Source organism: Drosophila tropicalis, unplaced genomic scaffold, assembly GCF_018151085.1.
Source record: "Drosophila tropicalis isolate 14030-0801.00 unplaced genomic scaffold, ASM1815108v1 contig_593, whole genome shotgun sequence".
In the NCBI taxonomy this organism is placed as follows: Eukaryota; Metazoa; Arthropoda; class Insecta; order Diptera; family Drosophilidae; genus Drosophila; species Drosophila tropicalis.
This window is the reverse complement of record NW_027173070.1, coordinates 17,468,272-17,496,194: the sequence shown is the minus strand read 5'-3', so window position 1 is coordinate 17,496,194 and position 27,923 is coordinate 17,468,272. Positions and strand designations below refer to the sequence as shown.

The 27,923-nt window shown below is 35.9% G+C and overlaps 2 protein-coding genes across 5 annotated transcripts; one reads left to right on the top strand and one right to left on the bottom strand.

Moving 5' to 3' along the window:
* Positions 1-1,702: 1,702 nt before the first annotated feature.
* LOC137577928 (fas apoptotic inhibitory molecule 1) lies at positions 1,703-4,800 on the top strand. 2 transcript variants are annotated; one of them, XM_068291528.1, is made up of 5 exons: positions 1,703-2,046; positions 2,294-2,450; positions 2,546-2,611; positions 2,710-2,982; positions 4,181-4,800. In XM_068291528.1, exons 2-5 carry the CDS (start codon positions 2,313-2,315, stop codon positions 4,370-4,372), a joined length of 669 nt encoding a protein of 222 aa, XP_068147629.1. In that variant the 5' UTR covers positions 1,703-2,046; positions 2,294-2,312; the 3' UTR covers positions 4,373-4,800. The 2 variants fall into 2 exon arrangements, with proteins under 2 accessions (XP_068147629.1, XP_068147628.1); XM_068291527.1 differs by having other exon boundaries at positions 1,706-2,046; positions 2,264-2,450.
* aPKC (protein kinase C iota type) lies at positions 4,418-27,850 on the bottom strand. 3 transcript variants are annotated; one of them, XM_068291521.1, is made up of 10 exons: positions 27,701-27,850; positions 26,165-26,471; positions 25,981-26,101; positions 10,545-10,595; positions 10,372-10,457; positions 8,613-9,572; positions 8,355-8,549; positions 7,759-7,880; positions 6,865-6,991; positions 4,418-6,797 (listed from the first exon to the last, which is right to left on the bottom strand). In XM_068291521.1, the coding sequence occupies exons 2-9, from the start codon at positions 26,369-26,371 to the stop codon at positions 6,904-6,906; spliced, it is 1,830 nt and encodes a 609-aa protein (XP_068147622.1). In that variant the 5' UTR covers positions 26,372-26,471; positions 27,701-27,850; the 3' UTR covers positions 4,418-6,797; positions 6,865-6,903. The 3 variants fall into 3 exon arrangements, with proteins under 3 accessions (XP_068147622.1, XP_068147621.1, XP_068147623.1); XM_068291520.1 differs by lacking the exons at positions 25,981-26,101; positions 26,165-26,471; positions 27,701-27,850 and adding exons at positions 12,791-13,775; positions 14,451-15,103; positions 20,731-20,933; XM_068291522.1 differs by lacking the exons at positions 25,981-26,101; positions 26,165-26,471; positions 27,701-27,850 and adding an exon at positions 11,971-12,233.
* Between the last annotated feature and the right edge of the window lie 73 nt (positions 27,851-27,923).

Genomic DNA, 27,923 nt, shown 5'->3' with positions numbered 1-27,923 from the left:
GAAGTCAAAGGGCCAGTCGTCTCAGATGCCCTGAGAAATTTTCTTTAAAAATGTACATAAATTGTATCTAGCTGAAAATTACTCTCCCTATTTTCACATCAATTGTCTGTTGACCAAAGTCGTTTGCATTTCGTGATTCCCCTTTAATATTATGAGATTTGATGGACATCAAATTGTCATAGAATATGCTCAATATTGAACATACCTGCAGAACAGGAAACTACATTCCAAATTTGCTAGTTAAAGATGAATAGTATTTAGGTTTTACAGTGGGGCGTCAAAATTTCTTAAAATATTTCTCTAGCAAATTTATTCAGACAGCAAACCATTTTATTTAATCGGATCTTTTTGAATTCTTTGCAAAGTTAGAAAGAAATTTTTCAGTTTTTAAGCTATTGAGACTTTAGATTTAGGCTTTGTTTAACGTACGCAGAGCAAATAACTCATAATTTTTGACGCCATTCAATAAGTACGTTCGTAATGCGAAATGTTCGTTAACCAAGGCGTTTCTTAAGCAAGGATTCCCTGTAAAAGGAAGAGTAGAATGACGAGAAATCAAAGAGTTTGAAATAATTCTTGAAAGTACTTACTTACATACTTATGTATAACCCATTTTTATAGCGTCATTTTATTCAGACAAAGAAAATATAAAGAACATATAAAAGATTTGAAGGTCAAAAAAGACTGTAAAGACAATTCTATAGTACTCTAGCTTTTACATAAATCTGTCATGTCCTTTTTTATGTCAAGAAAATTCAAATAACAAGAAATTGGGCTTCAAGTTTTTGAAGCTTTATCTACCCACTTTTGTTAACATTTTCATTCACTTTGGCCCACTGTGATGAAATTCGAAGAGTTGTAGCGTCAAAAATAAGAATGTCTGTATACAGGACTAATAATTACAGTGACTAACACATGCATACACAGACACATTTGCTGACACTTTTGTTGAATAGAGGAGGGGTGGGGGGTAAGAATGAGGGACGGATGGATTGAAATAGTGGCTAAGGATTTGTATGGGAGGTTGGGGGCAAATGACGGCGAATCGAAGAAGGAGATGGGGATGGGGATGGGGATGGGGATGGGTATGGGGATTGCCTTGTCTTGTCCTTGTCAGATGTTTGGTTATCTTTGTGAGTTTTGTTGCTAACAATAACTATAACTGTAAGCGACTTCAAAAGGCGGCAGCAATGACGGCGGCATGCTTTGCCAATGACCTTCGCGTGTTCGACTATGGGGCGATGGGGCATATGTTCCTGCACCCACACCAATACACACACCAACACACACACAACAATTGAAGTGCTAAGGATTTGACATATGATGTGCCTGGTTCTCCTGCCCAAAAAGCATTTATCAATAGTTGTTGTTGTTGCTGTGGTTGTTGTCGTGAATTGAAATACTAGACGAAAAACGGTCATTAGCATTCATTTATGGCCAGAAAATATTACGCCATAAACAATAAAATGCGACAAATTTGCGACCAAGAGGATTGTGAATAGAGTGGTAAAAGGCAAATGACAAATGGTGGGGGTGGGGGAAGCATAGAGAGAGGGAGAAAAGAACAAGTGTTCCCAGGGGCCATATAATTGTCAACCCTAAAACGAAATATATATAGCATTTTTATATATATATATATATAAAATCATTCTGTATATACATATATATAATATGGTTTATTTGAGCTCAAGGCAAAGTCAAAGCAATTGCAATGCAAAAAACAATTGCATACTTGGAGGGGCCACAGGCAAAGTTTATTTTTATGCGAATGCGAGACGGGAGACGACGACAATGCGGAGCGGTAAAGTGTTGAGAACTGGATACACTCATACACACTTGCACACACACACACACACACACACACCCTCATACACAGCACCCATTCACTCAACTCTGTTTTTGGCGCCATGCGGTGGGGCCAACTAGCTTTTTCTTTTAGTTCTTTTGTGTGGCTAACAACGTGCGGTTCGCTTTTGCGGTCGGTTGGCCAACTTAAATACGTCAAGCTAAACGTTAAAACGAAACGATACGGAATAGCGGAGAAAAGTACATAACTAAAACTAAATTTAATAAACTATTTTCTAGCACTTAAGTAGAAAGCGATTAAATGCATTCAACAGAGTCTAATAATATTTCAAAAAAAAAACATAAAACTAAAATGAATTCTTGTTTTTGAAGCCCCTCCCCTCAGGGGGGATTTCGATGCATTTTTAATGCAATTATTAATATTATAATTTACTTTTTATTGATTTTTTTACTTCAGTTGATTTTTCGCAATTTTTATTCGCACTAGTCGTGGTAGTCGTTAGTCCATGTCCTTTCTATCGCCCACATTACGCTTGGAAAATCTTTCGACACAACCCATCATGACGCAGGATCATTTGCCGGAGGCCAAGCGCTATAATAAACAGAATATAGTTGCCCAATGGTGTACACCCATCAATGGAAAGGTAAATGGTAAAACTTGTCTTACGACAATTTCCTTTTAACCTGGTTAACTTTAATTTTGTTGTTGTTGTTGTTTGTTTGTGTTTTTGGCTTGCAGATGTATCGCATAGAGCTAGAACATGGCACCACCAGTGGGAGGCGCATGATTTGGGTCAATGGTCGGGTAAGCATACACACACACACACACCCACACACACACACTGATGAATGCTTGTGGTGAGGTTGCACTTAATTTAATTTTTTCTTCTTTCTTCATTTTAGGAAGTTTTACGACGCGATTGGATGTTCAAATTGGTGGGCGAAGACACTTTTCACATCGATCAAGCACGTTGCATAATACGTGTGGATCCTGCACCTGGCTTCAAATACGAATACACCCTGCATATCGATGGCAAGTCGCATGATCAATACACCGAAGAGGTGACACGCCAATATAGGCTTTGGTTGAGCACTTGCGGTGATCAGGAATATCGTATAATGCTCAAATTGGATACGCTCAGTCTATATGTCAATGATGAACTCAGACAAGAAGAGGTGAATACAAAATGCATTTAAATTTTAAATTGATGTTAAATAGTTCCATACAAAAGACTACAGATTATTTTTGGTTTTTTTTAAAGATCCCTTTTGAGTTGAAAATCAGTTAAACTATGATTTTAGTATGATTCTAATACCATTTTTAATATATTTTACTCCATAGTCAATTATCAATTATATAAATTAACAGAAAGTTTAAATAATTCATGAATTCATTTTTTTTTTAAGCTTGACTTGAAATTGAGTAACTAGCTAGGTTTTAATTAATGAAACAACTTTAGTTCTACCATCAATATACAATTCAGAAGACACTAAATATGACTCAAATCGACAAATTAATTAAAACATTAATCTGTTATAAATGGAGTACCGATTCTCAAGACACTATGATTGGAAAGTCGAAACTAGATTCAAATAAGAATAATACAAATCAAAATTATTATTATTCTATAATCAATTTAGAAAACACAATAACATAAAACCTAAACAATGTTTCAAAGTTTAATTATTTCTGAACCCAAATGGAACCCATGATTTCCAGGTATTAGCTTCTAATACTCCCTTTCGACGAAAAGAACGCGCAGCTTTCAAAATATATTCAAGCCTTTGTAGGGATTTTGAAATGCTTCAAGATTATTTGATAAGATTTAGTTATTTTATCTAAAAAATTTGGTAAGTTTTACAAAAACTTGTAAAAGATTCTAAAATCACTTGCTTTATAAAGCACGATTATGCTTAAATTTCAATGTCTAGTCTTTTCATAAGAAATCGAATCAAATTTGTAGAAAACCAAACAAAAAACTCCGAAATTATAAGGTTACATTTAGGTGAAAAGTCAAACAATTTGTTTAGCAAAATTAGGTTTTTTCTTAAATTTTTCGAAAACTAGAGAAGAACCAACTTTGTATTTAGAATCACATAGCCCAAGTTACCCTGAAAACAGATTGTTTCTACAAAATGTCTGTTGACCTGTGTTGTTATAAGGAAAAACAAAGACCTTTTAATTCGAATAATTATTCCCCAAAGAACTTTTTGTCACAAAAAAGAGAATGAGTTAAAGCAGACATAAAGTAATTTATCGTAATGGTAATATTGTTAGACCTTTTTGTCCCACTTGTCATGAATGGGTTCTCCCTTGTATTGATTTTCAACCCATATTAAACAAATACTTAACAAATTTCTCTACAAATTTCAGTCAGTCTTTGTTGAGGATGGCACAGATACGAAATTTATGCTACAGGACACCGAATTCACACTACAAGCACGCTCCAGTGGCAACAAACACGAAGGAATCGTTCACAGTTTGCTGGCCAATGGAGAACTAGTGCCGGAGGCGAAAATCCAACAGTTTATGCAGGAGCCCGTGTCCATTTTGCAGACGAATTGAATGATTTGTACAAAAATTAGAAATGTAAACCATTTTAGAGCAATGTTTTTGTCTTATACAATAAGTTTATTCGTTTATGCATAAATTGTAACGAAAGTGTTGTTGCAATTTTTCTTGTTTTTTTCTTTTGTATTTTGACATTATTAGTGCACAAGGAGGAAAACAATGGAGACACCATAAATGGAACGCAATGTAACGAAATGATATGAATGTTTACATTTTAAAAATACATGAACTAAAAATTTTAAAAATAAAATACGTATGTCTTTAAATTGTGTGTGTGCCACTTACAAACGAAAAGGTTGCTTAAAGTGTTTGATGTAAAATGTTGCATTTGCTTTTTTTTTTTTTGTGTGTTTTTGTTGTCACTTAAATTGATTGTTTTTTGCTATTACTTGTTATTTGTTAATTGAAATCTGTTTTTAGTGTGTATTGGAGTTTTCTTGTTCTTGTTGTTGTTAATTTGCATAATTAGTGTATAACAATAATTTTGTTGTGTAATTTTCGCCTTTTTCTTTTGCTGCTGTTGTATTAACAATTAACATTAAGTTTTATAAATGTTGCTTAATTATAAATGTATATTTTGGTTAATTAAAAAACACTTTTATTCTCATTTTCTTGTTGTTGAAGCAAACGATGTTCTTTCATGTTCTAATTATCATTTTTCGTTAAACAATTTTTTCAATAGATTAAACATAATATACAATTTCTTTACTAATCATGTATATATATTTATTTATATATATATATGTATAAACAATTCCTTAGAGAAGATTAAAAGAACAGAATTTTGTTTCAAATTTTGGTTTTTTGTTTTGTTTTTTAACTTTTGATTCTGATTTAGATATATAATATAATTTTTGTTTTCTTTAATTAATTGTTAACATTCAGTTTTAGTTTTTTAGCCTTTAAGTACATTTTGGAATGCTGATTAAAAACAAGAGAAACAAAATACATTTTTTTTCCCGTTTTGTTGTTTCATTTGAATCAATTAATACTAAGAACAACATGAAAAATATATGTAAGATGCCAGTAGACGGATTTTTCGTGTGTTTTGTTTTTCTTTTTCTCACTAAAATAAATAATACAAAATAGAACCGAAATCGTATGTAAATAAATAAATTTTTGCCTTTTTCTTTAATATAAATATTAGAGCTTGCACTTTACTATAGATGTGTATTTTTTTCATGTTCAGTGTTTGTTCGTGTTGTAAATGTTTTCATTGTTGTTGTTGTTTAAGTAAATATTTCCCTTTCTCATACATAAATTTCTAGCAATTCATTACTCAATTCAATTTGCTTCTTTATTTTTCTTCTGTTAGTTAAAAACCATGCTGCTCACTAATACTAATACACACACATTTTACATAGTAATTGTTTAGTTGTTTTTTTTTTTTTTTTGCTTTTCAATATTTATATTTAATATATATATATATAAGATGTATGTATATGTAGAGTTGCTTATCGATTATTAGATTGATTTCTTTTTCCTTTCATGTATTTGCTGTCTTTTTGCATTTCTTTTGAATGAAATTTTTTTTTTTTTTTCTGTTTTTGGAAAATGTATTTTTTAAAAATAACTTTTAAGTTGTTAGCTTAAAAGTTGTTGTTGCTGCTGTGTCTTTTATTGAAAAAGAAAGTCTTGCATCGAGTTTTGTTTTTGTTTTTGAAATTTTTTATCGCATTCATATATTAGTAGAAGTAGTAGTAGTAGGTAAATAGGGAAGTGGAGTGAGGGAAGTGCTTATATAGTAAAGTAATCGATCGCTTGTTTCCGTTCTCATGTTGTCTAGTCTCTAATACTCTCAACTTTTTCTGGTTTTTTTGTGACAAGACAGTTTATATTTCTCAGTTGGTTTGTTTTAGTTTTTGTTGTATGAAAAGTTATATTGTATATTGATTAGAAGATTATAGTTCATTTTCATTTTCTTTTTTCTTTCTCTTTTGCTACTCATTGCATGTTACTTTTTTTATTTTTCTTTTCTTTTGTTGTGCTAGTTGTTGATGTTGCTATTTCTGGCTAGCTAGATGTTGCTGTTGTCTTTTTATCTAATTCGTTATTTTAATTAGTTCAATGGAAGGCAAAACATGTGCTGCAGTAGACTTTTATTATTATTTGCTTGCATTTGATTATTATGATTATTATTGTTACCATTATGATGAAGTTGTGGTTGCTGCTGCTGTTGTTGATGCTGATGTTGCTGCAATTGTTGATGTTGCTGCTGCTGTTGCAAATCAAATTGCTGTTGCTGCTGTGAGTATGCTGGATGTTGTTGATATTGGTGCTGCTGACGATAGTGTTGTTGCTGCTGTTGGCTTAAATTATTATTGGTATTGGCGGCGGCCGATACTCCTGCGCTGTTTAAATGCAAGAGACTCAAATCATCAGCCACAGAATCGTAATCACTGGAGTCCTCGCCGTAGAGCTAAATAAAAGAATATTATATATATAAAATTAAATTTCATTTTCAATTCTAATCCCATACAACTTACCCGCATGTTATACGGATGCAAATCACACATTTCGTGATGTCAGACGCAATCCTCCAATGACATCAACAATGGGTTCACATACTCAAAACCCTCGAATTCCGTTTGATCAATATTATCAATCACATGACTGTGAAGCAAAATAGAAAAGTTATAAACATTAGAAATGAATTGAAAGCAAACAATACAAAACCAAAAAACACATTTTAACTGCCAACAAAAAGATATTTGGGTTTAACTTACTCATCATCCGGCGTAAGCTGTACGGCTTCGCCTGTAAATTCGGGGGAAATTGGCCAGATCGCGATCTGAGTCTAAACGTGGCTTGAATGGTGGCGTGACCTGTTTGCGCTCAAGCTGCATGATTGTTTTTTATGTTGAAGTGGTGCGTGGAGGCGGATGTGAACAAGAGAGACATCGAGAGAGAGAGGGGAGAGTAGGCGAGAGAAAGAGCAGAAAGAAAAAAAACAAAAACCAATAAATTATAATAAAAATGTTTAAAGATGCAAAATTTTCGGTTAAGCCAATTTGGCAGAAACATATAAAAAGGATATACAACAATTTTGCATTTCAGAAACATGAGCTTGAGCTATGGTTATCTCATGATATGAACTCAATGATGATGATAAAGTACATATAGAATTATTTTTAAACATATAGCGAGATTGAACAAATAGTAGGTACTTGAAACTTGGGGGGAAAAAAATGAATCCAGGGAAACTTGCGAAAATGTACACACATTACCTGCTAGTTGGTTAATTAGGTTTCGCTTGGACCACACAAAGTGTTGGAATTATCTCATGCTTTGGATATCAAACAAAAGGAAATACAATAAATAATACGAAAAAGAAAAAACAAAGGGCAAACTGCATCTAAATACTCTTCCATAAGACTTACGGATCATCTGGCGTTAATTCAGGCGGCTCTCTGGTAAATTGTACATCAAAATTGGTTGTCATATATGGATCACCAGGATCCAAGTTGGGTATATAAGGCGGTTGTACCTCTTTTTGTGCAATCTTTATGTTGTTCACACACGCAGACACACACATATTGATTGAATAATTAAGTAATATGGTTATAGAAATATATAGATATATATTCTAACTATGGGAGTCAACCTTGGTATAGATTAAGAAATCACCTGTGGGCAACAACTAATCTGTTTTACTCGTAAGCATGAATTTCAAATGTCTTTCATAATATATAATTGCCTCTGATCAAATCTATGTATATAAACGATAAGCGTTTAATAACAGCGCGTTATCTGATCTAAAGAGATATATGTAAAAAGGCAGTACTTTTCTTTTTTGCTATGATTAAGACTTTAAAAGTGACTCATTCATTGAATTAATCAATAAATATTGCTTAAAGTTTTGTTATCATCTAAGACAATTAGTTTTAAGACATTTTCCACGTACATTATCATCATCATTATCTTTATCGTTATTAAGCCAAATTAAGTTGAAGAGAGGACAAACCACAAAACTTACCAATTCCCAGTCCATATTCTTAAAGAACGGATGACTAACAATGTCCATGAATGCAGACTCTCGATGGCAACCCAAACGATCTGCAGGATTTTTATTGAGGAAACCTTTTAATACAGAGGCAGCACGTACGCTCAATGAGCGTGGAATACGTATGGCTTTCTCCAAAATCACTTGGAAGAGATAATCTTCAGTATTCTGCAAGAGAATTGGATAAAGAATTAAACAACAATTCATAATACATTTTAGAGCAAATCAAACCTGATCGGGATTTTCAGAGGCACCAGCCAAATCGAAGGGACTGCGTCCGGCCAACATTTCATAGAGTAGAACACCAAGTGCCCACCAATCCACAGAGAAGCCATAATCCTCGCCACGCAATATTTCGGGAGCAATATAATTTGGTGTGCCGCAGAATGTTGATGTGGTATCGCCAGATCTTATGCCCTCTTTGCACATGCCATAATCCGTCAGTTTAATGTGTCCCTCGTGATCGAGCAGGACATTGTCCAGCTTTAAATCCCGATAGATGATGCCCTTCTCGTGTAGGAAATTCAAAGCCAAACTGATTTCTGCAGCATAGAAGCGAGCATGCTCCTCCGGCAGACGGCGCTGCCGTTGCATGTGATACATTAAGTCGCCGCCGCGCACAAACTCAATGACAAAGAAGAGACGCGATGGCGTCTGGAAGCATGAGTGCAGTCCGACCAAGAACGGATGATTCGAGGCCGTCTCAAAGACATGCTTCTCAGTTTGCACCCAATCGATATCCTCATCATCGGTGACCAGAGCCTTCTTGATCACTTTCATGGCATAGATGCGACGTGTTCGTCTTAGCTCCACCATTAGCACCTTGGCATAGCTACCACGTCCAATAACCCGAATCAGTTCGAAATCGCTTAGCGAATACTGACGCTGGGTGCCAGCCTCGAGTGCATCTTCATGTGGTGCTGTCGGCGGACAGGCTATAGTCTGTTCATGTGTACCCTCTGTCGTATCCAGAGAGCTGAGGCCTTCGAATGGTATGGGAGGCAATGGCACCGGCATTGGATCACCGGCATCCTCGGCTCGTTCCTTGACCAATGGTTCGGGTTGATCGGTACAATGCTTCTGAACTAACTTATGACACTTTTTGTGCACCAACAATTTACATTGAATGCACTTGAAACCCTGTCGACCTAGTCCCCAGATCCGATCCCGACAGTAGGCACAAGAGGCACGCTGAAAATAAAAGTAAATAGAAATTAATTGACATCCTTTAATCATTAATTTGGATTATTATTTAAAATGGTTTGTTTATTTATTATCGGCCACTAGAAAAATCACTTTACTACAGTTTTAGGATCTAAAACTTTTCAAGATCTTTTTAAATCTAGCCTATATTTGGCGTTAAAAAATTTCGAATAAGGATTAAGGTATCTCAATTGATATAACCATGAGTTGAATGGTGAATGTAAGTCCGAAGAATTAGTGGGAAGAAACTTTCTTCTTTGGTGCTCTGAATCAAGAGTATTCTGAGTTGCTCGTAGCCTCTTCAATTAAAATTTTGAGTTTTTTATGCTTGACAATTTTTTCAAGTGATCTAAATTAAATTACTGAAACACAGACTAATGTTGACAAAAGTTCCAACCTTCTAGTATTTTGAAAATTATATTTTAAGCCCAAACTTGAATTATGACATGACACTCTTGTGAATCATATCATAATCATATTTAGTATGCTTAATGAAACGAATTACTTTGCAAAAAGCAACTCCTTTTCTGGTTTACCACACAAAAATACCCTATAATTTACTTAACCAAACAATAAGTAGAAAATAGGGAAAGTGGAGCAAAACCCTATTAAAATCAGAATGATTCGAAGATTAAAGTGGGTGGGTAAAACTATTGAAAGAAAGGCTACACTACTGTTCTCACGGAACAGTCCTACTACGAACACTTTCGCGACTAACTGTATTAAGTTTTATCTATGGCATCAACACAAACCATAATAAATGACCAAACACTGCTGAACTACTTACACGATTGAAACGCTTGGCCTGGAAAATGTGTCCATTAACGCGATACAATTTACGCCAACGTCGTGCTCCACGTCGATAGATGCTACCTAAAACGTGATGAAACAAGTGAGAGTGAGAGAGAATATGTTAATTGAAACATGTTGTAACATGTTATCTCAAGTCCTAATACTTACGATCTTCACCATCGCAGGACTGACCGGGTGCATGAGGAACATTGGGAAATACTGTAAATAGAAAGAATACGTTGAAATATTGTAGAATTTTGGCTTTTGTTGTGGAGTTTTGTGTGTAGATCGTGCATGCTTACGGCCAGTTATTTTGCCCATTTGCAGGCCTGGCCTTATCAGTAGTTAATTGCAAAAAAAAAAAAACCCCAGTAAAAGTGATTTCAATTTTATTTATTTTTTTTGTGATGTTTTTACTTATAAACGGATTTTTGCCCAGCCACATTGAATTTCGGATTGTTGTTGGGCTTGTTAACATGACAGAGGCAACTCCATGACTGAGGCAATCTAACTGTCAATGCAGACCCAGAGAGTGAGAGTGACATTGCGAGAGAGAGAGAGAGAGAGAGATAGATAGAGGGAATCTTATCTTCAGCCACGCACCAAGTGAAGAATACAATGAAGCATGTGGAGAGCGAGAGAGCAAGAACAGGAGATACAAATGCATGGGGAGAAGATGGACTGTTGATATGAATGACCTGCTCTACTCTCTTGCTCTCTCACTGAATTGCTTTTCCAAGTAATTTTGTGTTTTTTTTTTTTTCTCTTTGCATATTAATTAAGTTTTTCCCGCCCTAACGAGACAAGTTGTTCCTTCTCATCAATTGAGCTCAATTGTTCCTATTGCAGATAAGTTATTCTGTTTAACTCATCAGTCAAATTCAATTGGGTTCATCGTCCACAAGGTTAATATTTTTTAAAATCCACACATCGCTATTATGGCACACCCATTACATTGACCTAGAATTTCTTGATGGGAGGTGTAAGGGTGGGTGGGCGTAACTTCTTATCAGTGATCGTATGTGTATGTGTGATATGGATGACAAAATTTCTTGTATTTGGTTTGTTTAGCCGGCAGGGCATACACTTTGTGACTAGCGATAACAAAATAGAATTTATAGTCCAATGTAGAGGAATATTGGGAAACACACACTAAAAGTATTTGTATGTGTTTGGTTGTTTAGGCTTCGTTCTTAGTCATTATTTCTCATCAAGGTCGCCACTTGAAGGTCCGGAAATACGCATTTGGTAAAATGCAATGTTTGGAATCACAAACAAAGATGGGTTCCTCTCTCGAATTCCACCATAAACCGTAACTCATTAATAACCTCAAAGCTTTCACAACCCTAATCTTGACCTCTAACAACAATTTAAGTGGCAATTTCGATCAATAATTGATCAAAAATTGCAAAGAAATCAAAGTCAGCTGAAAAATTTCTTTCAGAAATCGTTGTTCTGTCTTCTGTCTCTCTCTTTTAGTCTCGTCATAATTGTGCATCTCTGAGATTGTTTTTCTTTTATTATTTTACCAACTCCATCTTCCGTCTTTTTTCTCTCTCCATCTTTAACATTGTTCTATCTCTTTCATACTAACACGATGCACCGCCACTCATAAATGTTGCCGTTTGTGTGCTATAGATCTGCGCCGCCTCACAAAAACCACTCCAGATGATCATCTCTCGGCGAGGTCAAATGATGGGGTCAAAAACAAATAATGATTCAAAAAACACTTGTGCTTTCAATTAAAATACTTAAGAACCAGACAAAGCTAATAATTTCTTGTTCTAGTTCTACTCTAAGTATTCTTTCCGTTGGGCTTTTCGGGCACGCGTCGCGAGTGGTCGTTACCGTTCGACTTTCAGCTAAGAACTGAGAGAGGTCCGAAAAAAACAATGCCAAAGAATAAGAGAAACAGGCGAAGAACCAAAAGAAATCACAAAAGCACAACAAAGAACAAGAAAAATAAAACGGCTTCAAGTGGCCTATTGAATTGTCACAAGAATTAGAGAGAATTGAACGGACGGAGGGGCAATTGTTGGCACTTTAATTGGGAGCAAGTGAGAGCGCAGCGAATGTTTTATTGGGCGATAAGATCAGGGTTGATGGAAGATCTAAGAATGGAAATAAAATGCGAAAATGTCAAAAGAAAAAATTGACAAATTTATTAAAACAAATTTAATATCAATTTAAGAACGTAACAAAAAATAACTTATGAACCAGTTCCACATTGTGGAACTAGTCGATAAAAAATCAATAAAAATTTGAACTTAAACATTATGAAACCTGTGCGAACTGTCCAATCTCTAGATTGATTGGATTTATAAATCCAACTTGAACTATTTGATTCACTTATAAAGTTATTCCACTCAAGGATTTAGTGATAGCTAGTGAACTAGTTCATTGACATTAGTTACCTGTCGCATATGCCGGCTCAATCTCTTCCTCCGACTGCATTTGATGCGGCGGCACCATCTGCTGATGTCCCTGTCCCTGAGGACCGCCACCCACAGTCATGGGAACCGTGGGAATCGGCACTGGTATGGGCAAACGCTCATAGTGTATGCACTCATGATGATATTGCTGATGATGATGTCCATGACCATTGTGTATGGTGCCCAGCACACTGCTGCGTCCGCCAATACTTCCTCCACCCGAGATGCTGCCTCCACTGCAACCATTGAGACCACTGCCGGCACTGCCACTGTGTCCGTGTCCATGATGTCCGTAATCCATAAGCATGCCGGGTGCTCCTATGCCGCCGCCGCCTCCTCCACTGCTACCGCCACCCGAGTCATCTGTAGTCGTAGTATTCGTATTGTGACAACGACTGGAGCAACGACCAAGCGAACCACTGCCTGTGCTGTGATGTCCCAAGCTGCCCATATGTCCCGGATGGCCACCCATCACCAACATGCCGCCCATTATGGAACCACCGACTCCACACCCCTGACTTGAATCCGAGCCTGAATCGTGACCAGTGCAGACAGCTCCTGCCGATCCGGGCCTGCTCAATGTGGTATGTGGCGGTGTCACCGATGCCGTCGTCTGCATATAATGATGTGTATACGGATGCGGATGTGGTACATCATAGTCGCCTGTATCGATATGGCCACCAGATGACATCATTCCAATGCTTCCAGTACTGCCCGTTGCAACGCCCATGCCCACACTGCCGCCGGGAACTCCTCCTTGCAGGCAACCCAACGAGCCATGTGCACTGCCATGATGACTGTGACTATGATGACTCCCATGCGCACTGCCATGAGCACTGCCACTGCGGCTATGCAGAGAGACGCCTCTGGTTAAAGTATTATTCGCCGATTGTATGGAACTAACCACAGCTCCACGGCACATGATGTCCGACAGTTGATTTGCCTGGATGTCAAAGTATTTCGACTGCTGAGATTAAGATAGAGAATACAATTCCAATGATCTGATTTACAGCAATTACAAAAGGAAGAGATCTCCGCATTGAATGGTCAACAAGTGGGTCTTATATTCAATCTACAAACTGTTTTGGAATCGATATAAAAGATATGAATATTTTAATCAGACCAACTCAAGTAGATTTGATCTAAACTATATGCAATTACATTCGCTAAGGGATCTTGTTCATGAATCAAATTGATTTAGCTTTTATAAATATCATGATGTTCTGTTTTGAGTCACGATTTTAATCATAGGTTTGATCTATTATTTATCATGAATATTCATTCGATTGGATAACAAGCTTCTACAATTGGTTTTTGATATATTGTTGAATAGGAACAGTTTAGGATATGGACAAGCAGAACTGATTACATTGCTAATCTCAAAACACTTAATTATTCAATTAAATCATGAACGTTAGGACTAGAAAGTCAACAATTGATTATTGATTTAAGTCTTTAACGAATGGAAACAGTTGAGAAAAGAGCAAAACAGCTTGATTAAATGACTACAAAACTGTGGACAAAAAGAATTAGGAAAAATTCTGAATTTGAAAATTTGCTCTTTGTATTCATTGACCATTCAGTGTCAGATTCAAGCGAATGACTTTCCAACATTATGGATATATCTCGAGATTTCAAGTACCTGAGGACTATCCAATTGATCCAGGGATTGACGACGTGATGCATAATCCAGATGTGTCATTAATTGCTGGGCTGCTGGGCAATTCTTGTTCGAATGTAGATGTTGTTGCGATGAGGTTAATAGCGGTGGTGTTATGGAGCCGCATGGTGAACCCGGACATGGACTCGAACAGCGGGAGCGACAACTGGGACTGTAGCAGAGATTACCACTGCCTCCTCCACCTTGTTGATTTGGTGTGCTTGGGCAGGTTTGCGATTGTTGTTGTTGCTGCTGCTGTTGTTGTTGTTGTAGCGGTTGCTGTTGTTGTGGTATACATGGTGGCTCTTCTTCCTCCTCACGTTGCACTAGATTAACGGGCAACGGTGTGCATTGGGTTAAACGGCGCGGCGAACGACCACGATCCACAGTTGTGGCTGACCAATAGCCCCAAGCCATAATGAGATCGTTTTTTTTGTGGGTTACTCTGACTCTTCTTGTTGTATTTGTTGTTGTGGTTTTTTGCACTTGACTTCGTTTTCAGCGTTTAAGTGACGCAAATTTCCATAAACACGGAGATACACACACGCACACACTCTCGAACGCACGCACGCACGTACACTGTTACAAAATAGAGCACAGTGGGTTGAGAGCGGGCGAAATTTGTTTTCGATTTGCTATAATTATTAATATTTACTCTTAATTTCGTTTCAATTAATTGTTTTTAATTGAATTCAATTTTCATCTCATTTCATTCATTGCATTTAGCAACCACTGTGCCTTGTCCTTAAAACAAAAAAGGAGAACACTTTCAAACAATAGGACATAAATCACAAATGGAGCACATGGCCGGGTCTCGATGTCGACGTCGACGTCGTCGTCATCGTCATCGTCACCGTCGTCTTCATAACAAAAACAAGGTCCCCAACCGATTCTAAAGGACGCGCCGTCGCCTAAAACTATGCAAAGTGCAGCAACACAAACCTACAAAAAGAAAAAGTTTCAAAGCCAACGATAAACCTTCTCATTCTGTTCCATTTTCCCCCGCTCCCTTTGCTCTAGACTCTGAGAGTTATAGTTTTAAATGATTGATTAAAAAGAATATAAAACAAGCACCGGGCGTGGCCACATAGTGGGCGTTATAGCCGCAGAGAAACCACACCTAAAAAAAAAAAAAATATAAGCAAAAATAAGAAGGAAAATTTCTACATACATATATATGTGGATTGTATAATAATGGGAGAGAACCGAAAGCAAAACGAACGAGGCAAAGGGAAAACGGGGAAGGAAATAGATTGGGTGGGTGGGTAATGCAATGCAAAACAGCTGACAACTCTGTCAAGGCAGTAGGCACAAGGCATTTGGCGTAGCCTGCGACAATCACAAACAATTTAACCCAAGTCAAACGAGCGCACAAGTTGCTGCAAATTGTCAAAGGTGTGAGAAATGAGACAGGGAATAAGCGAGAGAAAGATAGACAGAATGAGGGAACTACATATGTATTCTCTCTCATTTTTGTTTCTTGTTCGAGGCGCGCGCAGGGAAATTCTCTCATCATCGCCTTTTCAGAAATATACATAACCAGCCCAACATCATTGCAGCAAAACTACCTTACCATAACCCCAGCCAGAGGAAGGTCTCCTCTCTGCCTCCCCCTCCGTTGTTTTTCTTTTTACACTTTCCTTAGGTCCCGCCGCTCGTGCATTCAAGTGTAAATAGGAAAATTTTCTTCAAGTGTATTGGTAGGTCACATCGAAATTGCTTGACGTTGGCCTCTCCCTTCTGGCCCGCTTGTCCCCCGCCTTGCCGTTGTTGTTTAGACAATTGAAATTAAGTACTCCACTTTCATGCATAATTCGCATGATTAACGAGGGTCTAAGAGGTCGGGTTGGAAGGGAGGAGATGTCCGGGAAGGCAACAGCATCCACTCGACACTCGAGGGCTTTTCGTGACAAGGCAAGACAAGTATATCCTTTTGTCTGTCGTCCTTTCTTTTTTCTTTTCTGCTGATGATGCAGTCAACCAGTTTTCCCCCTCAGTAGCAGCAGGCAAACGGATGGACAAACGGACAGACAATGCATTTTCGTCTACACGCCCAGCCATCCCAACTCAACTCATCCTCCCAGCATCGTCGCGTCAGTCGGTCGGTCGGTCGGTGCCTAAAATGGGGTTTTCGAACATCGTTTGCTAAGTATAAACACATTGGGGCACCCGCCGTCGGGCGCCCTCTAGCATTGTTTTCGCTCTGCAATTGGAGCATGAATATTGGTTGTTTGGTTGCCTCCATTGTCCTGTTTTGGTCTGGGATAACACATTCCAATACCCCAACCACTTTATCTCCCACATTCTCATTCCCATATAGATAGATAGCTAACCTATAGCCAGGGACTTTGCTATAAATCAATCTATGGGTGGAACATCTATATACATATACACATATATATGGTTGTTTGAAAATAAACCGATTTTGTTTTTTTTTTTCTACGATTGATACATCGAACCCAGTTGATGATTAATGGTTCAATGGAAAAACCTTTCCATTTTCAAATGTTTCAATTTGACACAAAAACTGTAGCATACTTTTAAGCTAACAAACTACTCAAACAAACAGTTTAGATTTCCGCAAATTGACTTTGAACTAATTAAAACAGGACAAATGATAAGTTGTTTAAAGTTTAATGATTCACAATGAAACTAATCAACAGTTTTGTAATATATCTTAATAGATCTTTGAGATTAGATCTAAAATTTAGTGGGTTGTCAACAAAAAGCTTCTATATAAACAACTCGAGTAATGCATAGATGAGAGAAATTACATTACGGGCAAGTAACAAAAAGGAGCAAGAATACAACCAAGATCGCCATCTTTTTCGCGGACAGCTTCCGCAGGCGGACATTCCTCCTAGCCAGACGAATTTTACAATCCCATAGAAAGTCCATTTCCGCATACAGACAAAAATAGGAGAACCTTGGCTAAACGCCCACGGAAACTTTCACTATTTAAAGATTTTTTACTTTTTCAAACCTTGACTTATTTACATAGATGTAACTTTGTTTGCTTCTTAAGGAATGTCTTTGCATAGAATCTTTTTTAATCCTTGCATATAACTAGCTTTGGGTTAACTTTAAGATTATTCATAGACATCAGAAAACGTTTATCATGATTTCTGTATAGCTATTATAATAGTGGCAATATACAGTTTAAATCCAGACAGATAGATATTATTCTCTCCCAAAGTATAGAAAAATACAAAATATTAAGAAAACCAACGTAACATAGATATATATAAGTTAACACCGAAGACAACTTGCTTTAAACTATCTTTCTCTCCTTTAAATATATTTTGATAAAAAAAAGTAGTCAGCAAAACATTTGCTTATTTGTCTGTGAGGGAAGTCTGAACCTCAATTCTTTTGCTTCAGTGCAAAGAAGTAAATAATCCAAGACACAATTGCTTTGAGCTCTGTTTGAGCCCAAGTCCATTTAATTCTTAGAAATAACACCCATTTAGTATTATTTATTTTCCAGGATGCTTACCAATTCGTCTTTTGAACAGTTCAATCAGTTTTTACTAACAATTAAAATCTATTCTAAATATTTTCACTAAACTGCCAAAGTGGTCAATACTAATCGTTATATTATATATGTATGATCTCCTGCAAGAACATAAAAATGAGCTAATGTACATACATATCCTAAAAATTGTTTGTATATAAATTTCTTTTCGTTTGTCAAAGATCAAAAAACAAACCACAAAGTTTTATCTTGGTATTTTTTGTTTTTATGATGTTCTTCAAAACATGTGAAATTATGTCCAACTTCTAAGACAGATTATGACAAAAACAAGTTTACGGTGTTCTATGAATTTTTATTTCTGTATATCTGAATGTACATGTGTATTGACTTCTAATTTGGAAGGAGTACGGATATAGGAATTTATTTTGAGAATACTAACTTATTTGGGAGTTACTCTTCTTTATATATGGTTATACTTAAATCCTTATCTATGACTTTTAAACGAAAATATATGGAACTAATAAAATGGTGATTTTTATTAAGATAACAAGGCTTAATAGTTATTCTGCAAATACTTTAAAAATGTTTGTGTGACAAAGCAAATTGCATCACTTGACCCTTAAATGAACTTGACCGGGAAAAGTTAGGCAAAATATTAGTTACCAATCTAATGGCAATCATATAAGCAAAATCGAATTTGACTTACATCATATGGCAAAGTCATTGGGGTCTTTTTTGTTTTTGTCGTTATTTAGCAAGACACGCCCCAATCATTGACCATTTGATGCCTTCTCCTACTTCGTTTCCAACACGTCTTGGCCTACAACACAAAATTTGCCATGGTTGAACAGTTTGACTCAAGTTTCAAGCCGATAATAACAATAAACATCAAGAGAGACAGAGAGGGAGAGAGAATGACTAGCAAGGACCAAGGTGGAACACAAAAACGGAGGATGCACAGAGGCTATCAATAGTTAAACATCAATTTTTGGCCTTTTGCGGAATGACGTCAAAGGTTACCTGCTCTCATGCTCTCTCTAAAGAGTTATCCATAAAACGATGCTCAGGACTGTCAGTCTGTGTGCGGTCGTCATGTGCATATTTAAGTGGTCGCAGCCACGCCCCCACCCCAATCGTACTACCATTCTTTGGCTGTTTTTTGCCTGTTCTTTGGTAGTTTGTTTAACTAACAATAATTTCATTAAGACCCAATGGGATCATTAAAATATGCCCAAAAAATAAATGAGAAATCTCACCCAGAGGGAAGCATAGCGGCAGCAGCAGCAAACATGAAATGCGGGGCAAAATTTTTTGGAAATGTTGATTTAACTTTTACAAGTGAAAAACCATTGCAAAGGAAACCAAACGAGGAAGATTCAGAAGGCAAGGCCGGGATAAAAGGACACGGTGGTGGGAGTGTGGGGGGGATAAGGAAAAAAGTTTAAATGGCCGCAGCGACAGCTTGTGTGAAGCATGGAAACGAGAAATGGAAAGAAAAGAAAAGAATAAAAGAAAATTGCTTTGCCCTGCAGCTTCTTGGCAACACACTGACTGAGATATACATATTATATATACATATATATATATATATATATATATATATGTATATATTTGTATTGTGTATATATGTACATATTTACATTTCTGCATATGTATGTAGCATGTGTGACTATTGGATTTTTATTTTTTTTTGGATAGTGTAAGTGCAAGCATCGCTTGATGAAGTGCAAATGCCTGGGGTCAAGTTTAGGGTGGGGATTCACACCAACTTGGCACACACATTCACACAAACACACACATCAACAACATGATGATTTCGCCGCCTGTCTGTGTGTGAAATTTTTGTTTGCTCGTGTCTGCGTGTGTGTCTAGCAGTCAAATAGCCAAAAAGTATGCAAAAGCAAAAAAAAAAAAAACCACCCAAATAGAATAGAAACTAAATTGTGGCAGCAGTAGCAGAGAATTGGCTAAAACTACAACCAAACAAATGGAAATCAATGATTTGATTTGGGTTAATATTTGCTTGTTTCAATTCAATTTTTGTGCTTTCATTCTGTTAAGTGCCCAAAAAAGTAGGCCACACTTGTTGAAATTCTATGAAAAGCTGAAACAAAAACTTTGTAAGGCAAAAATCATTAATTCGTTTTACTAAGCAATCAAAATTTTGTTTGTCCAAAAGAAAAATAATTAGTAATTGATGTGTAGCTAAAATAAAACTAGAATTTAATTATTAATTTCGTTTATTTGCTAAACAAACAAACAAAAAATGTTTAGAACTAAACAGAATGGGTTTAACTAATCATAAAAAACAACTTTTAGACACATATTCCTATTTTCCATTTAGCCATCAATCTTTGAAAGTTATAATACTAAAGTAGTTGATGAAAAAAGTTTGTTACTTCAAATTCTTACATACGCCCAAAAGTAGACACTTTAAATTTTTAATGAGATGCTGAAATCTAACTGAACTTTTGGGAAAAGAAAATCAAAGATGCCCTAAACCCTTCTCACACAGCTGATTTGCTAAATTAATGACTTTAATTGGCCAAATTTACTTTATCCAATTGGCACACAAGCCCAGGCAAAGAACAGAATCCGAAAATTTGTAATGCCCCTAAGGGTAGGCAATTGATTTTTTTCTTGCTTCCTTTCTATGCTTTGCGGAGCAAGAATTCGGTTCGGTTTTACTTTAAATTCTTTTACACGAATACAGATTTGCAATGAAATGGAATTATGAAAATTGAATTCTTTTATCCTTTTTTTTTATCGTCACCAAAAAAAACGTACCGCACCGTTACACCGTTTAGATATATATCGAATTATCCATACACATATATAAATATATATATATAATATGAACCGTGCGTGTGTTTGTGTGTATGCGACGCGAGGTTGAACCTGGTATAAGTTGTTTTTTTTTTTTTTTTTGGCTCTTTATATTCAGTTGTGAAGAATGTTTTCCGATTAATTTGCTTATCCGCACGGCACTTCCATACAGGCGAGCGGCCACGGCGCGAGTGAATAACGAAGCAACCGAAAAAGTATGCTAGGGATATTTTCCATTAAATAAGAGAGCCACAGAGAGAGTGAGAGACGAAGCGAGTGTGTGACTCCTGTTCAATGTCAGGTGACGCAGACATAACAAGGACTTCTCCCAAAAACTTCGCTTATGGAAAAGCCGCAGGCCGGCCTTATAGCATTGCCAGCATTAAAAACTTGTTCTCATGCCCGAAATCCAGATGGCACCTCATTGTGCTCGGCTCAGCTGTTTCCTGCCTACGTGTGTGTGGGGGAAATTCTCTCTCTTCCGCTCACCGCTTTGTACTCTCCGGTTTTTCGGGTAGTGGCATCTCGTTCTAGACTAAAGGCATCCTTTTGTGTATCGACCTTATGTACTCCAAAAAGTTCTCAGGCCTGGGTAAAGTTTTTTTCGCATTCCTTGTCGTTTATTTATTTATTTTTTTTCTTGGTTTTAGCAGCGTTGCCATATTGCAGTCGCATAAATTATAACGGCAAGTTGGGTAGGGTTGAGTTAGGGTTGCTACGAAGCATTGTTAGCCGGAGATGAAGCCGGAAGGTAAGAGCTGAGAGCATACAAAACAACGGCTTATAAAAATACCATACACACACGCACACACATCCATTTACTAATCAACAATAACAGCATCTCACACACACACACACACACACAGATTGAGAAAGTCCTGCTGGTCTTGTTGTCGTGTAGTGCTTTTAAATGTATCCGTGTGCGGTAACATTATACCTTGACAATCACACACACACACACTGCCACACACAAAATGCTTTTAATACATTTTAAGCCGCATTTTTTCACACGTGGCCGCAAAACAACAGGCAAAAAAAACCGCACTCACACAATCGCACACACACATATGTATGGAGACAGAGAGTATTGCATACTTTTTTGGGGTCTCAACCACAAAAACCAGGAAACCTGCTACGCAAACTGTCCCAATGTTGGCGGCATTGCGGAAAGCAACGAAAAGGAAACTCTCAACTTTGTTTAGTGTTTGGCAGTTATCATATGTGAGCATAGTCGTTTTTTTTTTTTGCCCCTTTTCTTCCTCTTTCCCTCATGTTATGCCATACTCTATCTGAATAAGGTAAACTGAAAGTTCAGTGGAATAAAGAAAAACAAAAAATAACGCACCTGATAGGTGAAAAAGTTTTAGTTTTCGTTATCCTCTCATAATGGTAATATAATTATATGATTCTGCTTCTGTCGGTACCTCGACTTAAATGAAATTTATAACGAAACTTTTTCGGTTAACCAGTAGAGTAGTGCAAAGAGATGATTAAAGTATTTCTAAAGTCTTAGTCTAGTAGCTCGAGAGCTGTTATCTTAGCCAAGAGAGTGTGGATTTAAGTTTTTCCTTGCATACTTTTTTGGAACTAAAAAATTCTAATTTCGTTTGGAATTTTATGAGATTAGTTGATTAAACGTTAATAATTCAAATAAATAAGCAATATTTCTAGAAATGCTAAAATTAAGTTTTTTAAGTCAAATTTTAACGTTTAGAACTTGATGGTTGAGATTAGTAGTAAATTAGTAAGATTTATTGACCTCAAGCCGACTAAACCCCAGTTTCGAAAAAACTTCCTTTTTTGTATGAGTTCATACATATGTACAATTGTACGTATTTCTTTCTCTATATTTTAAATTAATTATATTAATAAATCAAATCCCTATATCTATATATAAATCGGTTGAGATACTTCATGAGCTTTAAGGGTATAAAAAATTTGCCAAAGTTAACATTTAATTGTGTTTTTTTCCGTCATTTGAACAAATGTTGTGTGAAAAAGGTTTTTTCCCCTTTTACAAATTTTTTTTTGGGCGTAAGCATAATTAAGCTTAGACAGTTAACTAAACATATATTCCACATATTCATGTCTGTGGCTTTTACCCAGTGAAAACCGCAGCAAAAATATTAAATTTAACCACAAAAAAAAGAGGCAAAGCCAAAAAAATAAAGCAAACAATTTAATTATAATGAATTATAAACGAGGCCGCCGTTAACCGGTAAAAGAACCAAGCGGAATCCAGGGAGATGAAAAATCAACAAAATTGTAAGAGTAAGAAACATAAGATATGTATGTAATATGTGTGCTGTGTGTGTGTGAAATCCTGCACAAGTTAATTAATATTTTATGTTATTAACATGGGTGCCCACACCAGCCGCTTGGGGATCTGGAAGTTTATTGAGCTAATAAAGCAAGCAACGAAGAAGCCAGAGAAAAATCCAAAAAACCAGGACCCGAGAGCCAAAAATTGAGTCAGGAGCCAGAAGCAACTTTCTCTTATTGTTTAACCAGACTTAAATGGTGCATCAAATGACACCAACAGATGTAGATGAAAGTGTAATTACAACATTTATTTACATACATAAATCTACATATACACATGGTAAGTAGGCAGCTTAAAACATTGTTTGAGAAAATAAAGATGTTTGAATGAAACGGAACCTAGGAATCCTTTTTCTTTGTAATGAGAGAGAGAGAGTGACAAAATGAAACCATGTTTCATTTTTATGAAGAATTACGCTAAATGTGGGTTCCTATGTTAACATTTGTTCAGCGTCTACGAATCATGCTTCTTTTTGGGTGAATATTTCATGTCTGTTCAAGCTTAGAATATAATAAGCTATTTACATTTTGAATTATTTTATGCCCGGCGGTATAATAGGCGGAACTAGGAGGTTTTGTCAACTATATTTTAAAAGATAGGCGGTACTAGGACTGCGCTATTAAGAAGAAAAACTTAATCTTAAATGAAGTGAATTCTTTACGGTCTAAGTTGGTGGGCGGCTGTCTGTCCCCGCTCATACCCCATACTTTCTTACACTGGACATTCCAAAATACTTGAGGTGTCAAAGTTCCCCCATTTCACAGGTTTAGATCCACCTGACTAACGATATGTTTTGACAAAGCCTCCAGAATGCGATTGCAAATACACTCTTGATGAATATAATAGGTACACCCTTTAAAATTTAATTTAAATTAGCACAACTTTTTTTCTTTTACCTTAATCACCAAAATTTAAATGCACATTTCTTTATTGAACATTTGTGTATTGTTTACCTTAATTTGGAAATGAAAAGTTATTTTATTCAAAAGTTACAACAAAAATATGAAATTTCAGAATTCCGTGCTTGATGAAAATAATAGGTACACTTTAACTGACTAAGTTTTATTTTTTTTTTTTGGTTTTCAATTCACTGAAAATCTATTTTTGTTTCATTATCTGATTAATATGGAATGTATCCACCTTTATTTTACCATTACTTTTCCCATCCGATTGGGGATACTCTTAATCAAAGCTTGGCAGGACTCTATCGAAATCTTCTTCGACGCACTCCCACAATTGTTGATTGGTGGCACTTTTTTCTGTTCGAGACTGATCCTATAGCTCACCCCACAAGTTATCGATGAGATTCAGATCCGGAGACTAACTGGGCCAAGCGAAAACCACTCCTAACCTAGAAAATTCGGACACTTTCGAGTCCTTGAGAGCCATTGGATCCAAAATGGACAATGATATTAATGTTTTTCCAATTAGGATATGACTACAAATGGCTAATCTATCAGTTCGTATCGCAAGAAGGGTTCTTTTGATGCGAATCAAAGATTTGATCATGTAGCAAAGATTTCTTAACGACTACTTCACATGGGCAGCATCTGAAGTTCAAAAAAACCGGCCTAATATCCTTCTTAGCAACGAAACTAAAATTTATCTTTTCGGAAATGACTGTTCCTAACATTTAAGGCGCCCTATAACCAAAAACTTTGATCACCGCTACAGTGGTGCATGGTGTTAAAAATATTATAGTGTGGGGTTGTTTGTCTTGGTCAGAACACTATCCAATATTCCTAATATCTGACATGATGGGAGCAGCTGACTATAGGGATGTCCTGGAAAATATTATGCTAGCATATTTAGAGGAAAAAAAGTCCCTGTGGTGGGTTTATCAACAGGATAACGACGTAAAACACACCTCAAAAATTTTAAAAACTTGGTTAGAGGTCAATATAGTGGTCGTTCTCACCTAGCCCACTTAGTCTCTGGATCTTAATCTCATCGATAACTTGTGGGGTGAGCTATAGGATCAGTCTCGAACAGAAAAAAGTGCCACCAATCAACAATTGTGGGAGTGCGTCGAAGAAGATTTCGATAGAGTCCTGCCAAGCTTTGATTAAGAGTATCCCCAATCGGATGGGAAAAGTAATGGTAAAATAAAGGTGGATACATTCCATATTAATCAGATAATGAAACAAAAATAGATTTTCAGTGAATTGAAAACCAAAAAAAAAAAAATAAAACTTAGTCAGTTAAAGTGTACCTATTATTTTCATCAAGCACGGAATTCTGAAATTTCATATTTTTGGTTGTAACTTTTGAATAAAATAATTTTTCTTTTCCAAATTCAGGTAAACAATACACAAATGTTTAATAAAGAAAAGTGCATTTAAATTTTGTTGATTAAGGTAATAGAAAAAAAGTTGTGCTAATTTAAAGTCCAAAAAATTTAATTTTATGGGGTGTACCTATTATTTTCATCATGAGTGTACATATATATTGCAAATCATCAAGTCTATTCATTACAACCTTTAAAACGAACGTTTACTTAGACTTTTAACTAATATGGCTAACAAATTGTTGCCCTTGTCATATTTTGACTTGATTGCCATAAAAATCAAAGACTTTAGGGGCTTTAACATCTTAATTTGAATGATATGTGTAAGGCGGGCTGCACCCATTTGTAAAATAATTAATAATCAATAATTTAAGCGTAACACACTGCGAATTTCCTTTCACGACTTAAAATTTACTTTTTCATCTTAAAATTTTATAATTGAGTATTCAGAATCATTTGAAAAATACCTTTTTAGTATATAATCTTTCTGAGCATTTATTTTTCTTATCTAACTTAAGCTAGAAAGAATTCCCTGTCTATATACATGTATGTATGTATGTATGTATGTATAGTAAATAAAATAAAAATTTATTTGACTCACCATGTATGACCAACTGAGAATCATAATTCATTTCATATAATCGGATTGCCTCATTTAATTCCATGTTCGTGGATATGGTGCAGGGATCATTCTCCTCATCCACCCATTTGATGGTAAAAGGCTGCAATAAAAAACAACTCGGATATATAAATTGATTTCTTAATTGTATTCCAGTATTACTCACCTGATCCAAGGGAAATCTGCAAATGTTTCGTATCTCATAGCACAGTTCTTCATATGTAATATTCTTATTGATTGTGGTAATGATTATTTGACCATTGTAGGCTGTCTTCACTGTGATTAGATTTGGCGAATTATCCAATTGGGTGCCTCCGCCACTGCTGCCGCCTCCGCTACCATCGTTTAAAATTTGCGAAGGCATTTTCTGCATTTGATATTTTCTTTCCGTTTGAAACTCAGTGATAAATGGATTTTTATAATGCTAAATCATGCAGGTAAACACACAGAACAAAACTTATGATAAGACCCAACTGAAAATAAAAAGATAAAAGGTGGGTTATTATAAAACTTCGAGAAGATATTGAAAGAGTATTTTGAATTTGTGATAACTTTTTATACACTATAAACTAAGAAGTTTCCTAAAAGAAAACATTCTTTTAATTTTTAGAATTTCGAACTATGGTCAATATCGGTATATAAGACTAAACGGATTACCAATGTTATATTGTTGTAACCGATATTCATAACCAATAATTATGTTATGATTTAGACAGGTTGATGGAATTGTTCATGTTAAATTATCATTATAAATGTGCAAGATAGTTAAACACTTTTATTGATAACCATAACGAAAGAGTATAGCATAGTCGGTGCTATTGACTCTATGTAGAGATAAGAACAAGCTAAACATGTTAGCTAAATCTACAGAATAAGAGTATAAAAACATCGAGGTTGACCTCTCTGGTTATGCCCGACGGTATAATGTGATTATATCAGAGAAGAAACATAAGCATAAGAAATTCTCTTAGTACTCTCTAACAAAATAATTTGTTCTCACAGAAAATCCTATTAAAAGATTCTGTTTGAAATCCCGCCAAAAGCTGTCAAACATTTGACATTTGAAACGCACAAGAACACTCACGCACACACCCATACATAAACTACACATTCCACAAGTGGTTGTTGTTCCTATCCCTCATACGCACACACAAACACACGCACACTATAAAGCAAATCAAACATTTTGAAGCCATGAATCATGACAACAACACAGCAAAACAAAAGTAACAGCTTAAAGACAATAATAACGCCCTCAATAGTTAAAAGGCAAACAAAAGCCAAAGCAAATTAGTACATTTTACTTTGCCTTTTTCCCCTCCCTGTTTTTTATCTTTTTTCTTTACTTCTTCTAGTTTATAATTAATGCCGTTTACCGTGCATTGACCAACAACACAAACGGCTAGCCAAAGGAGACAACAGTTAGAAATAATAAGAGAATTAAGAGAAGGAGAGAAAGAGAGAGATCAAATAAGACACAGTGGCAGAGGAGAATCGACAACCTGTTTTTCCTCATTTGCATTTTTCAATTGTGCCGCGTTCGCCTTTCGCATTTTAATTTCTTTTAATCAAATGGTGTTAACAAAATCCGCAACAAATTTTCACCAATACTTCTCTTCTTTCAATTCTCATGCAATTTTTCTCCGTGAAATTATTTAAATGTTGTTTTATGACAACCGCATACACACACACATTCACATACATTGTCAATTAAATAAAGATGCTTCCGTGGGTCAAATTGAATAAATAGCGTTGACTGATAATTTAATTTGTTTAAATAACTTAAAATTAACATTAAATTAAAAAAATTTAACCAGTCTAAACAGAAAAAAAAATGAACTACGGCCACAAACAAGAATACCGCATAACCAGTGTTGGAAAGGGGATAAAGCGAGTATTTAGTATTTTTTTGTTGACATGTACGC